At 43.0% G+C, this 15,136-nt stretch overlaps 1 protein-coding gene across 2 annotated transcripts; it reads left to right on the forward strand.

Annotated features, from left to right (window-relative positions):
• The first annotated feature begins 1,420 nt into the window (after positions 1-1,420).
• On the forward strand, positions 1,421-14,891 carry LOC135388439 (uncharacterized). 2 transcript variants are annotated; one of them, XM_064618007.1, is made up of 12 exons: positions 1,421-1,768; positions 4,303-4,500; positions 4,569-4,745; positions 4,987-5,106; positions 5,709-5,792; positions 6,162-6,263; positions 7,872-7,958; positions 8,024-8,092; positions 8,309-8,401; positions 10,011-10,221; positions 11,208-11,368; positions 13,770-14,891. In XM_064618007.1, exons 1-12 carry the CDS (start codon positions 1,756-1,758, stop codon positions 13,892-13,894), a joined length of 1,440 nt encoding a protein of 479 aa, XP_064474077.1. In that variant the 5' UTR covers positions 1,421-1,755; the 3' UTR covers positions 13,895-14,891. The 2 variants fall into 2 exon arrangements, with proteins under 2 accessions (XP_064474077.1, XP_064474076.1); XM_064618006.1 differs by having other exon boundaries at positions 1,421-4,500.
• Positions 14,892-15,136: the final 245 nt, after the last annotated feature.

A 15,136-nucleotide genomic window follows, 5' to 3' on the forward strand; every position in this document is an offset into this window, starting at 1 on the left:
CGGAATGTTCTGTTTGCTAAGTATATTCCTAGTAAATCTAACTTTACCAGACAAATACCTCTGTAGTTGTACTACATTCCTCACAGAAGCAGGTATACAATGAAATGAACATATTTCAGTGTAACTCAATTGTTGTTCATGCTAACCTTAAAGTGTGGTTTATTTACAAATGTTACTGTGTGAATGTTGCCTCAACTGAGTATTTTTTACAAGTAGCAGTATTTGTTCCGGCGTGGTCATAACCTGGCAAAGTTGTCTATCGCCCTATGTTTTCTGGTAACGTCGCAGGTATAGTTTGTTATACATTGAAGAATTCCCAATGGCCAGTTGATGTTTCACACAAGAGCTGTTGCTATGAGTAGCATACAGAAGCAAACAAATGGAAAAAGTACAGCAGGAAGGAGTAGAGCTTGCCCAGTTTCCAACCATTTTACGAGTAGGAGACAGGGCAAGTGTCCGTCCTAGGCCAACTTCAAGGGGAACTGCGCCGACATTTACTTTGTGGACATGTTTCGTTGCATTGTTTGTAAGCAGAAAGATATTCCCATCTTGTCATAGACAGAATATTCTGGTCTTGTGCTGATAAATGTACTTCAGAACAGATCGAAACTGTCACACTTGCACGTCAGGCTTGTGCACATTCTCTCCACATGAGATCTGTTTTGGGGTATTTTTATATTGTCATGTAAATCACACACTAACGGGAATAAGGACTTGTGGTAAGAATAGCTATTACAGTAACAATATGGTATGCCAGTACAGAAAGTAATCCAGCTCTCTCATGTAGGTTGCACAAGATTACATACATGCGGAAATTAACAGCACATGAAGACAAACACACACACAGCAAAAAAGATTGTATACAATTTATAATTATTGTGAAGGAAGTGAGTGCAGTGAAATCTCGATATTAAAAAATAAATATTTCATTAAACAGTGTACACTATGTCTGCAACATTGACTTGACATTTGACAATACTTTGCTATTCTATATGTTTTTATTTCTTCAGGTTCGCAGTCATTCCAAACAGCCCCATATTTAGAGAGAGGGTTACACCAGAGACGGTTACACACCCACGTACTGTGAAGCAAGATATCACAACGTGTTGAGAACAATCGACGAATAAGCCATGCAGCACTTTCACAGGGGTAGTACACACCTTTGCTTTTGATACGATCGATTCGACACACTGACAGCACTATTGACGGCAAAAGCAACGCACTTTCTCGTCAGGTTCAACGTCACAGTAACGGTGGAACGTACAACAGTGAAACCCTCATAAACACAGGATCAGGAGGCCTGCAAGCTGATGCAACGGACTTGCACGCAACATATTCTTGGAATATGAAGAGCAACAGAAAAGACACAAAAAGTTCCCTTTCACTAACGCCATGTTTGACTGACTTCGAATTGACATGACATCCCGCACCGAAGATGTGTTCGCTTCTTGTTATTAAAAAGTCAAAACGAAACAAGGTATCATGTTCACATTAGTAACACAAATATAAAATCGCTCTTCCGTATGAATTTATGTCCTCTCTTTCTACGTTTCCGATCAGAGCTGAGGAGGGCATGCTTCCGCTTCCGCCATAAACACTTTTGGCGCGTTTCTTGGTTTGCTGCGTTTGCTCGCCGTTCCGTTGCTCTCATAAGGTTGTGAAGCGTCTCGCAGTCTCCACAGTCCACGATCAGATTCTTTCAAGCCAGTTCTCCGAAGTTACTCTTGTGCAGCCACATCTTTTGCTTCTGTCAGAATGTCGGACACACGTAAGCCATATAATATGTTTTAAATTGTATGCATTGTCTCTCGACTCGCGGGTGCGTCTCTCATCGGGGTTTCCACTATGCCGAAAGTCTCCAAAAGAACGTTTTACCGACATGTTAACAGGGATGTGGAGCGCAGCTGCCAGTTGATATCTGATATCCCAAATGATGGCACTGTGTCGGAACCTGCGTACTCCGTTGAAGACGCGCGTGTTAGCCGTAACGAAAGCGATGCTTCACTGCACGATCCAGAAACTTCGTCGAACGACTCCCAAACGGTGCTCGGACGGAGTAGTCCGCTGGACGACATTGCTGTGTCGTCTTCAGAGGCTGTTTTGAATTCTAGTCCTCGCATGTTGGTCAACCGTACTTCCAATTCAGAAATGATGCCAATGCTGTCGCAATTGAGGACGTGGGCTCTTTCGGGAGTCCAACAGAAATACGTGACGGCATTACTGAAGATAATGAAATCACATGCCTGTCACGCGGATCTTCCAGGAAGTGCCCGATCGCTACTGAACACCCCCCGACGAAACAATATAGTAAGCATGGGCGAAGGGAAGTACTGTCATTTCGGGTTGAGGTCTGGACTAGAGTACATTCTTGCCACAGCAGAGAATGTTCCAGATGTCATTCTTTTACATGTGAATGTGGATGGCCTCCCGCTTACAAAAAGCACGAAGGACCAGTTTTGGCCCATTCTGTGCAAAGTGATGAACAGCGACAAGGGGATGGCACCCTTTCCAGCTGGGGTTTACTATGGGCAGTCAAAAGCGTTGTGCGTGAATACGTTCCTCAGCCCGTTTGTTAGTGAGTACAATGAACTGTATAGCAACGGCATGGAGATACAAGGCAAGAAAGTCACAGTACTGATATCTGCAATTATCTGTGATGCACCTGCCAAGGCGTACATACTCGCAGTCAAAGGCCACTCTGGCTATTATAGCTGCTCAAAGTGCACCGTTGAAGGCGAGTATGTTGGCGACAGGGTTTGCTTCCCGAAGATTGATGCCCCATTACGGTCTGACGAAAGCTTCCGTAGCCGTGAGCAGGAGGAGCACCATATAGGTTCTTCTATATTAGAGGAGCTCCCAATTGATTTGGTACAGCAGGTGCCATTAGATTATATGCACCTTGTTTGTCTTGGGGTTAAAAAAAAACTGCTTTCCCTGTGGTTTAAAGGAACCAGAGGGCATCGTCTAAGCCCTTCTCTACGAGAAACTGTTTCGGTGAAACATGTATCACTGGCTTCTTTTGTCCCTGCTGACTTCTCACGAAAACCTAGATCAATGTCTGAACTCGATAGGTGGAAAGCCACCGAGTTTCGTATGTTCCTCCTCTATACAGGACCACTTTCACTAGCATCCTCTCTTCCCAGGGCTCAATACAAGCACTTCTTGGAGCTCCATGTTGCAGTTTCTATATTAGTGAGTCCTACTCTTTCTCGAGATCACGCAGATTACGCAGAGAAACTCCTGCGCCACTTTGTTAGGAAGCATGCAGACATTTATGGACAGGAATCTGTGTCACACAATGTTCATGGGCTGGCTCACTTGGTGGCCGATGTCCGAAAGCACGGTCCCCTAGATTGCTGGAGTGTATTTGCCTTTGAGAACTTCATGCAGATATTAAAAAGGTACTTGCGCAAACCTGAAAGGCCTCTCGAACAGCTGCACAATAGGATCTTTGAACAGAGGTGCACCCCTCCTGAAAGGCTTCCTCGTGAGAGTGATGTGTGCTTGTCATTTGAAGCCCCGGGCGCCTCAGTTCCACCGGGATGTGTTCCACCTCTTTATAGGCGTGTAACTGCACCAGGACGTTTCCAATTGCGAAGTAACACAAGTGACAGCACGTGTCTTCTGCATGATGGAAGCTTTGTAAGGATCAGCGGTGTAGCCCGTAGTTCTTCAACACAGCAGCCATGGATCATAGGGGGGAAGTTTATGTCAGCCGATGATTTGTACGTGTATCCATGCGCTTCTTCTGTTTTGGGCATCCATGTCGTATCACGCCTTTCACATGTTCGTATCTGGCCCTTGACTTCAGTTACAATGAAGTGCATGCTTTTGCCGTTCAGGACTAACTGTTACGTAGCATTTCCGCTGCCACACACTGGCGAAGAATAGTGCCGTCATGAAGAGGGTTACCCACTTTGACATTTCTGGATCTACTTTCCTTTTTTTATTTTTTGTCCTAGAACATCTGGACATAGATTGGGTTTGGTTATTGCTCTTTGAATATACGCATGCAGAAGCCTCCCTTCATCATTCCGTGACCCCGTTATATGGTAGTCTGCACTCCCTTTTGTTGATTCTCTTTGCTGTGTCAGAAAATCTTCCTCAAGTAACTTTCTTTGTCAGCTCATGGTCTTTCATTTGCACAGCCATTTACCTCTAGTATCCTTCTTCACAAATTATTGGCGACATGTACAAAGCTTTGTCCTTGGATGGGTTGCATTTTACCACCAAGTTTCTTAGGATGTTGATGTGGCATATTTTTATTGCTCGCTCTCACTGAAATGCAAATTGCTCTAATAGCTCCCAGAAGGTTCACAATAGTGAAGTTTCCAAATGAAGAAAATCAGGTTGCAGTTGTGCCTTCGTCTTGGGTTGTCGACACCTCATGTTTCTGGCCTCCAGAAAAGGAGCAGCGGAAAGTTGGCTTGTATGTTCGCAAAGAGAAGGCTCCTGGTACACACTGGCAGTTCCTGGACTGTGAGCAAATGGAAACCTATGGTATGCCTTTTTATTTACTATTCTGTCATAGCTACACTTCTAACTGCTGCTGTTTTGTTCTTCAATAGGAACCTATGAAGAAGCAAGACAAATGCTTCCCCCGGCAGCGAGCACTTTGGACCTTAATGGTGACAGGGAATATGGAAGGGGAAAGAGGCCCCGAATAAGGAAGGCTCTCTCAGATTATGATGACGACGATGATACCTCTCTACCTGCTACCCCTCCCCATCGAGCAAAACCGAGGTGTAAGTAATTCTGTTGGGCTACCCGTGTGCTTAGTGGGTGGTCGCAGTGAAATTATTCCTTTCTGCTCTTGGGGGTGGGCTCTAAGGCAAACTGCATGGGGGCAATGGGGAAAATAGTCGACAGCAAAATTAGTTTCAGTGGTCAAGCATAAGCATGCTTTCATTCAAAACCATTCCAAGGTGTGATGATTCCAAATGTATCTGCTATAGCCACTTCCTTCATTTTGTCCCCATGGAACAGACACTACGAAGTCCAACGTCAACACAGAGCAGGCACACGAAAAACAGCGTCTGTTAGTGAACCTGTCGGAGGACGAATGTTCATTGCCCGCTACACCTCCCCGTCGGCGCATGCAAAAAGGTAAGCAAGCTATTCCTGACTGTGACCTCATACCTATTGGGTGTCACACATGATGTCTGTGTCACGGGTGAGGATCGTGGTTGCGGAGACGTAAAAAAAATCCACCCAACTAATCATGAAGGGAAGTGCCTCAGGATGAGAGCAGCCGATATTTCGAACAGAGTCTGTTCTTCCGGGCACCATCCTCATCATAGGCATGGTATTTATAAAGGGTTATGTATGACGTGTTAAACGTTCATGCGAATTGTGGGTCTACAGCCCGGGGAAGAAAGGGTCCGTTCAGGCTTTTATGACCGAGGTGAATGGCCACTTTGTTAGAGCGTGGAGGGGATTATGTGAATGAAGGCACCTTTTCACCAGACTGGTTACAAAAATGTGCAGTTCACAAACAACAGGCAAGTGTGGGCACTTGAAGCTTGAACAGACCCTTTTTCCCCTGGGCTTTTGACCCACAATTCGCATGAACCTTTAACACGTCAAACCTAACCCTTTAAACACCATGCCTATGATGAGGACTGTGCCCAGTCTCTGTTCGAAATATCAGAGGCTCTCGTCCTGAGGCACTTCTTTCATACACTCATCATCAATCACTTGTTATATAGCTTGTGCAGGTGACGATTGCAATAGCCAAGAGTCGTCGTACTTCAGGCCACCTGTGAGTCGTCTATCTTCCTCATACCCAAGCAGTGAGTACCCAGTCATATATCCTCATTTGCTGACAATTCAACACTGGTTGAATGGAGCTGCTTTAAACCATCAGTCACGTTTGGGAACGGATCACTGCTGTGCAGTCCCTGTGTGTTTGCTCATGTGATGCCTGTAGATTGTCACGCGCTGCCTGTAGGTTATAAATGTTTTTGTGGAATGTTGATGGCCTGGTCATAAATTGTGTTTTACATCCCGGACAAAATGACGACAGAGCCTTGCGAGATGCTTGAAAGACTTGTTACAAAATTCAGTGGGACAATGGGTGGAAAATTGGGTGGGTTGCATGTGATCATGTAACTAGCAGGCTTTACCGTGTTCCATGTCAGCAAAGTTATCTTTGTTTACAGCCTCCAAACATCTGCAAGGGCACCACAAGCACACAAGACCGCAGGTGAAAGTCACAGGAAGTAGCACGCAAGCACATAGACAGCAACGCGAAGCTTCGCATCGTAAGTATAGCATAACTTTCTGTGTAACAGTCACATCTAGATTCATATGCAAGGCTTGTTGGTCTTTCTGACAATGTTTTCCACCTGCTTTTACATTGCTGGATCAAAGTGTTGAATTTATATGAAGGAAAGCTTTGGGCGGGTTCACACGAGAGACATATCCCTGGAATAAGTCTGCGGATGGCATAAACGTCACAGCCTACGTCTTCATGAAGCAAGAAAAAATATGGAAAACGAAGGTATATTGCTGGTAGATTTCATGCCGAGTCGGGCAGGGTGGTCCGGTCGACCTGTCAGGTTTTTTTTTTTTTTTTCATTCAAATATACAGGGCGTTGCTGTTTAGCTGCAACAAATTTTCATAAGAAGGGGAGTTGCCTTCTGATGCTCTTACTTTTCTCATTGGATAACTCGTCGGGGCTGCTACTAGGAAGCCAAATTTTTTCTCTATTAGGGGACTAATTAATGGATAAATTTTAATCAACTTTTTAATTTACTTTATGAAGCATTGTAATTGTGATACTAAAGCCTATCTCCACATGATCCGCTTGGACTATTGATGAATAATAATGGTACCGTGGGTGTTATACGCCAAGGTTTGTCTGTGCAGTGTGGCGACATGTTGCACGTGCCGCAGAGTAAGTCTGCGGATAATTTCGACCACCTGGGGTTCTTCTGACGTGCACCAGAAATCTCCAACACACTGTGTTGGAAACAATGTTTACCTGCCACACATTGCTACCGCCAACGGCCGGGATCGAACCCACGATCTTGAGCTCAGAAAGCCAGCACGTTACCGGCTGAGCTACCGAGGATGAAGCACAAAAGTAATTGCAGCACGCGCTACAGACCTCACTATTCCACCTCTGCCATCTGCTGCAAAACACAAGTGATTCGCAAAGGAATGGCAATGATGTTGAGATCACCGCCATCACTTAACGTCACAGAAAAATGTCATACGCGATGTACTCATTTCCTTATTGTGGTATGTTCCATGATCTTTGTTTCGTTTTTCTTTTCCTTTTGCTTGCTTTATTTCTTTTTGTGTTCGCAGTCGCTCATCGTGTCACTTTTTTCCTTCTGCTGGACCACAGCCTTTGCGAAGGGCAAGAGTTGTGTCGTGGTGCGGTGAGTGCTGATATGTAGTGGTGAGGTGCAAAGTCCCTTGCAAGAAAAAAAGAAAACAAAGGTAGTGAAACATGGCGTGATAAGGGTTTGTCTGACTTGCGTATGACGTTTTCTGTTACGTTAAGTGAGGATGGAGATAGCGACGCCGCTGTGGCTCTTGTGAACGGTGATGGCTATGGCACTAGGATGATGAACAATGGACGATGTCATCGATCTCAAAAGGTGCGGCATCTCATGTGATGTCGGCGGTTATGTTATCAAAAGTTGACACACAGCTGTGTCAATTTAGAGCTAGATAAAATGTTTTGTGCTCACAGCAAACTCGCATGGTCAGCGACATTCTACTTGTGGCGATCCACTTCGTTTACATGAGCCCGAGTGGTAGTTTCTGGAAAGATCGTTTTTAACGATACTCTGATAAAACAGTCTGATTTAGCGTTATTGTCAATATGGGCTCGACTGTATCTGTATCTGTCTTGTAGGAAAGGATTCTCCAACACAGCTGGACAACTTGTGTGGCCACGAGCAGTTGGAGCGCAACAATGTGTCTGCCCGGTTCAGCTATAATGGTGAGTGCTTCTGACTACAAGAGCAGGCTTTTTAAGGAGCTTGTTTTACTGTCATACTTGTGCAGGCAATGCAGACCAACCTACTGCGAGTTTGGAGGTCTCCGATATGCGAGCAGGACTTCAAGACTTCGATGGTGAGTATCTTTCTCAATGCTACATGCATGCAGATAAGAGCTCACTATACATCATTATTAAATAGTAATTGTTTCTCCGGTTCCTTATCAGTAATGTAATCGAAACACTTTTTTAATGTCAATTCTTGTCAGTGCATATCTGCGCATGGCACACATATTTGTGAGGCAATGTTTCACTGCTGCTGTGCTTTGCTCATTTCAAGCATATTTTTCTAGATAGTGATACTCCATTATTCATCAAGCATTCAGAACATAGAGCTCCTCAGACCCCTGTCCGTGCACCTCCACAGCCACCACAATATAATTCAGGTTAGTATATGTGTCAGCACTCGTGTTGAAAGCTTCAAGTAGTAAGTAGGTCAAAATGGGCTTCACATGACTGCAGTCGAATGTGGATATCTGGTGTGAAGCTTCAAGATTTGATATCCATGAACGGACGTTACTCCACGCCGCCAGGAAACGATTTCAGTTTGTTATGCTATCACATCGGAACACTTTAGAACCTCAGTATGTGTGCCTGAATAACTGTCTGCACATTACCTTTCGACCAATCAGATTTTTCTATTTTGTCCTCAACTGGATTTCTCTCTTCCCTCTGTCTGAAAGAGCCTGAAGTTTTAGGGTTTTACCCAATTCTTCCCCGAATTTGCACCCCGAATTGAAGGTTGCCTCTTTAGGGTGAAACCCGATTTTTACCAGGCAAAGTGCCCTCTCTGGGATGTCTGTCACAATGCACCAACTTACTTGTTTGGCAGAAAAATGCACTTACATCACCGTTTGTACCAAACTGCTACAGTTAGTTTGAATAACTGAGCCCGATTTTAGCGTAATGGAAGTTTTTTCACCCGAATTCACATGAATTTAGTGCACGCGTTTATTTACCCGATTTTTACCCCCCGAGTTTAGAAAAATATTTCCCGAAATCTTCAGGCTCTATTATATTTCTTGTATGTGAAGTAAAATTTTCAGTTGTGTTTGAGACTTCGTGTTTGTGTCTGTCTCTTCATGTTCCCTAGTCTCGGGGGTTTTACATTATGCATCATCTTCACCAGCTCGCTTACTTCTTAGCCATTTTTCATTGAGATTTCCCTAGCCTAGGAAACCGGTTTAGTAAGTTGTGAAATCGAACCAACTAGTTAGTGTTGGCAAAACGCATTTACCTTAATCTTCCGTCTGCAGTGTGAAACTCTGTAAAGAGTATTGTAGTATAGCAGACAGACATTGATAACATGGCTTGTGTCGAACCATATCAACCGGAACCAGTCAGTGGCTAACATTCTGAGTCACACACGGCTGCGATTGGTTCCGATAGGCACGATAGCCCTACCAACAGTTAGCCAAAACTGCCTGGTATCTTGGACAAGCATTAGTGAGTGTTAATACACTGGTGATACGTGGCTTCCAAAATCCCATATCTATCGTACACAATCAACTGATAATATTCTGAGTCGTGCATGCTCGTTCCGGTAAGTATGGTAGCTTCATGGTGAAGTTACCAATGGTCCACTAATACTCTCTATTAACTTGAACTGACGTTGGTGAAGCCGGGTCTACGTCTGTTATGAATTGCCAATAAAAGCTGTTGTGAAGAAGAAACGTACTTCCATGTTATGTGTAGGAGTGTGGCCTTTGAAATGACTTGAGTACCTCTGATATCAAAGTATTATTGTGACACCGTAATTTAGTTTACAAAGAAGTGCACACAGAAGTATAGCAGCCATGAAAAATGACATGGGCTAATGGGAGATATATACTTGATGGGATCAAGGTATGAAGTGGAAACGATGTATTCCTGTGCATCGCTTGCCTGAACACCTCATCTGCTCAAATTGCTTCAAGTGTCATGGCTCTCACATTGCAATGTGCATCCTATTGGTTTTTTTTTTTTTTTTTCACCTATTCTCCACTTATGTTGCAGAGTTCGAAAAAAAGGTTCTGCGCACCATGCACATAGTCACTCTTCGCCTTCTAGAGCATTCAGATCAGCTCGACACAATTCTTTCATGCCTTCAGCAACCGAAAGATATGCATGATGAAGACATCATCGTCCCTGGACCATTCACTGATGCCGAGAGTTTTCTTAAATTTGATAAGGACGTTGAGGAGTCTAATGCAAAGAAACAACAGTTGTTATGTTCTGTATGCAGTTTTTTTAAGTCAGCCTTTGTTATGATCTTCCTTTATTTCTTGAAATGCACTAACCTCATTACTGACACCACCACCACAAGCACCACAGTAAGCAGACATGATGTGACTAAGATTTGTGTAGCAATGGTGCTCAGAATAAAGAAAAGCAAGAAACCTGCCTAGGGGGATTGACTTTGCTGTTTCATTTACTCAGAAGTTATAAAATTGCCTTCCAACACGCAGAATTATATTTGTATCGCATAAATATAAAGTGCAGCAATTGAGATTTCTCCAAATGGCTGTGCAGTATCTCCATAATTGAACCTCAGTATGCAATGAGGGGATAAGTCGAAAAAAGCCCAAATTGAGAAAAGGGGCCTGATCTGATTGTCCGTCCCGTTGACACACATACATTTACTGTTTCTTACTCCCCTTTTATGGGCCAATAAATTGCAATACGGCACTAAATTTTCTTTGTCCTAAATTTTTAAGGTACATAATGGTATGTAGATGCCATTGCAGCAAAAACAGTAAAAAGGGGATAATTCGACTTATCCCCTTATTGCATACAGAGGTTCAATTATGGGTGTTTCAATTATGGGGTTAGTATGCGTCCTGGGCCGACTCTTGCGAGACTGACCCACTTACTGGAATATTTGAACTGTCTGTAGCCGCAGAAGGAGTGCCTTCTCAGTGTTTTAAAGTTTCCTTTTTGTGAGCTTAGTGCCAAAGCAGTGTCGCTTAGTTAAAGCAGCATTATGTCGGCTGTTTTTTGCTGGCAAGAGTGTCGTAAAAGGGAATAAAAAGAGTAAGTTAAGCAGATTTTTCAGTACATTGCAGATATATCAGGCCAAACAATGTAGTTTGCAGCCAATGTAGTTTGAATTTGACAGGAGGTTTGAGTTATTGGGGTTTGAATTAAAGCGAGTCCCCTGTACATTTTCTTTGTGTGTTTTGTTGCGAGTATATTGGACGACCTTTGTCTGCAGCGGACCTACATGATGAGGCTCGGGGGCACGAGCAATGCAGACAGGGCAAGGCGTATCCTGTATGCGCTCCTGGCAGACAACGTTGGGCAGCAGTTTAACTGGACAGGAGCAGGCAGGAAAAGAAAATTCAGTTCCCTCGAATGCTGTAACATCATGTGTAGTGAGTATTGTTTAATTCTAGAAACAGTTTTGAGTTTCTGTACACAGTATTTGCATGCAGTGTTCTGCCATGTCCATATACAGTGAAAACTCCATGGTGATTTCACACGGGGTCAGGCAGGGTGGTCCGGTCGACCTCTCCAATTTTTTTCTTTCGAACCTATATTAAAGCCTTATCCCTAGGAGGCATATTGGCACTGAAAGTAGTTGAACATAATTACTGGTTATTCTTTAATGAATTATCAATCAGATGTGGGCATTTCAACCGTTGCGCTTCCTACGCAGTTTTACACGACGTATCTTCATAACTATTTGACATATTCAGCTGATTTTTTTTTTTCATGTATTTTCTGGGGTGGCTAGCATTGCATCGTAAGTTCTGATGATCGTAAGGTTAGCCTTTGAGGAGATAAAAAAAAACGCGAAGTTACCTCATTTGTAAAATATGGTACGTTTTGGGAGCCTCACAACTAGTCCTCCAGTTGTGATACCCGAAAGTAATCTACATCACTGTGTTCGTCTTGAAATGCCCTTTCTTCACATAGCGAGTATATCGTATTGTGAATTAAGGCAACGCCCCCAACATTTTTTTAAGGGGTGTTTACGGAAAATGCGTATATTCGACAGGGCGCATCTATACCGGGTGTTTCAGTTAAATCCCCGGGCTAAATAATTCGCGAACGGGTGCACCAATCCACGAACTTTCTTTTTTACAAGTATCTGTCCGATACCACCTACAAGCTGCACACCGTGTGAATGAGTGGGACGCGCTCATTATTAAAATAAAAATGCAAATGAGTTTCGTAAAAAAGCGTAACTTCTGAAGCAGGGCGCTGTCGGCATTAAAATGGGTACTACCCCTTTTGAGACCTTCAATGGACACCTTTTAGAGAAAAATCTGCCACCGAAGCGGGTCATTTGTTGCAGTAATTAATTGGTTTCGGTTTACGTATTTTTGTCGCGGCGCAGCACAAAAGGACGTTCTTTCACTCCCTTATCCATCAATAAATTACGTCCTTACATTAATGAATTACACCAATGAATTACAGGAATGAAATACGCCCTTTTGCGCTTCGCCGCGACAAAAATACGTAAACCGAAACCAATTAATTACTGCAACAAATGACCCGCTTCGGTGGCAGATTTTTCTCTAAAAGGTGTCCACTGAAAGTCCCAAAAGGGGTAGTACGCATTTTAATGCCGACAGCGCCCTGCTTTAGAAGATACGCTTTTTGACGAAACTCATTTGCATTTTTATTTTAATAATGAGCGCCTCCCACTCATTCACACGGTGTGCAGCTTGTAGGTGGTATCGGACAGATACTTGTAAAAAAGAAAGTTCGTGGATTGGTGCACCCGTTCGCGAATTATTTAGCCCGGGGATTTAACTGAAACACCCGGTATGTTCCCACTTGTTCAGTTACTCATGAACGTTCTTCATGACGACTCAAAACAGCACATTAAAAAAATGTTGCTTCAGAGATGCTCGAAGTTACGATCGTAACTCCACGCCATTCGCAACATAACTTCGACCATCTCTGAAGCAATTTTTTATTTATGTGCTGTTTTGAGTCGTCATGAAGAACATTCGTCAGTAAATGAACGGGTGGGAATATATGTAACGCCCCTCGCGGGCATTTGAGGTATTCGCATAAATAAATAAAAATAAATAAATAAATATGGGATGCGCCCTGTCGAATTAACACATTTTTCGTAGACAACACTAACAAAAAGACCGTTGGGGGCATTGCCTTAATTCACAATACGATGTACTCGCTATGCGAAGGAAGGGCATTTCGAGACAAACACAATGATGTAGATTAATTTCGGGTATCACTACTGGGGGACGAGTTGTGAGGTTCCCAAAACGTACCATATTTTACAAATGAGGCAAATTTGCGATATTTTATCTCCTCAAAGACGTACCTTACGATCATGAGAACTTAAGATGCAATGCTACCCACCCCAGAAAATACATGAAAAAAAAATTCAGCTGAATATGTCAAATAGTTATGAAGATACATCATATCAAACTGCGTAGGAAGAGCAACGGTCGAAATGCCCACATCTGAATGATAATTCATTAAAAAATAACCACCAATTACGTTCAACTACTTTCAGCGCCAATATACCTCCTAGGGACAAGGCTTTAATATATGTTCGAAAGAAAAAATTGGAGAGGTCAACCGGACCACCCTGCCTGATCTGGCGTGAAATCACCCTCCCATTACGGACATCTCTCCTAGACATACACTCCCCTTGTGTACAGACACCTCCACTCGGCACACAAGCATCATGGCCCTGTGGTTGTCTGTACCAGAGAGGTCTCACTGTTTTGTTGAACAACATGAAAGTGTATGCCTTTTCATATGCTCATATCGTCCATGCGTTTATTTTTACAGCTGCTATCAACAAAGCCACGGACTCTGGTACAGTCGCCGAAACGGAAAAAGCCATACAGTCCTGGTTACGCCATGCACGGGAGAGAGCTGAAAAAAAAGTTGCTAAAACGGGTACTGCACCATAATTCAAGTTGCTGTATACCACTAGACCACAGTTGACATTGTACTCCGTAGCACTTGAGGTTCGTGGCACACCAAAGTAAAGTATGGCAGCACAATGAAGATGGCAGCGCTGCATATGGCAGTTGAGGTGCTGTTCACCACTTGCTGTAATATGTTGTTTGCCACAACTCATCAGCTCTTCGCAACACTGCCATTTTGAAATAGTTTTGCACATTTTGCATTGTAACTTTGCACTGCAGGATTTGGCTAGTTTGAAATTTCCGATAATAAGAAAGGCTTTATCTAAGGGGCGTTTACACTGGTGCACCTGCGTTGAGTAATGGTGAAGACTAAATGCTGATACATCTGTTCTTTTACATACCACCATCCTATAGTTTTTGTATGCCATGAAACTATGTTTTGTTATAGCTTTACTGTATTTTAAGATTCTGTATGATTTAAAGCTGGTCATTCTATGTATCAAACTGTACTTCAAAGTTTTCTATGTTATATTACCAGTCACTACTCTAAGGTGTGTTTGTATGTTTTTAAGATAGATGCTGCATACACTACCATATTGAGAATTTTCTGCAGGATAATACTAGTCACTGTATTCTGTGTATTTAAAGATTTTTGTACTGTAAACTTTGTGCGTCATCAAGGTACATTACGTGCTATGCTGTACTTGAAAGTTTCGTACTGTGTAATGTTAGTCACGGTGTACTCTAGTGTATCAGAAAAATTTTGTGTTGCAAACTTTCCATCTCATAAATGTAGACATCACATAGTGTCCATGAAGGTTTACTGCAGCATGATGCTAGTCAGTGTGTTCTCTGGTGTATTTGAAGAATTTTGTACGTAAACATTCTACATTTTAAGGTTGTACCGTATATTTTGTTGTACCTGAAAGTTTTCTGCAGCATAATGTGATTCATTGTATACTCTGTCTTTGAACATTTTTTATGCTGTAAAACTAATGCTCTATAGCGTATTTCAATATGTTCTACACTAGTAATTCTTAAGGATATTATTTGCCGTACTCACTGTATCTCAAAGTATTGTGCAATAAAAGAAACTCTACACTATACATTCGTAAGGTGTGTCTGCAGTACAGATGCATTGTTGCGAACATATAGTATGCATGCTCTGAAACCAAATGAAAGTGTAGAGAACTAAGGGAAAGGTTCATCCTACATATGTCCTTACAGTGTTCTGACCTCGACCCTGAGGACATGCCAGGGACAGCCTGAGTATACCCCGGGATG

This window comes from Ornithodoros turicata, chromosome 3, assembly GCF_037126465.1.
Source record: "Ornithodoros turicata isolate Travis chromosome 3, ASM3712646v1, whole genome shotgun sequence".
Classification (NCBI taxonomy): Eukaryota; Metazoa; Arthropoda; class Arachnida; order Ixodida; family Argasidae; genus Ornithodoros; species Ornithodoros turicata.

Bases quoted from the DNA above. Each gene is read 5' to 3' on its own strand.
- LOC135388439 (XM_064618006.1), top strand. From the start codon at position 4,284: ATGCAAATTGCTCTAATAGCTCCCAGAAGGTTCACAATAGTGAAGTTT. The intron at 4,501-4,568 runs GTATGCCTTTTT...GTTCTTCAATAG, and splicing joins TGAGCAAATGGAAACCTATG to GAACCTATGAAGAAGCAAGA. The intron at 6,264-7,871 runs GTAAGTATAGCA...TCTGTCTTGTAG, and splicing joins GCAACGCGAAGCTTCGCATC to GAAAGGATTCTCCAACACAG.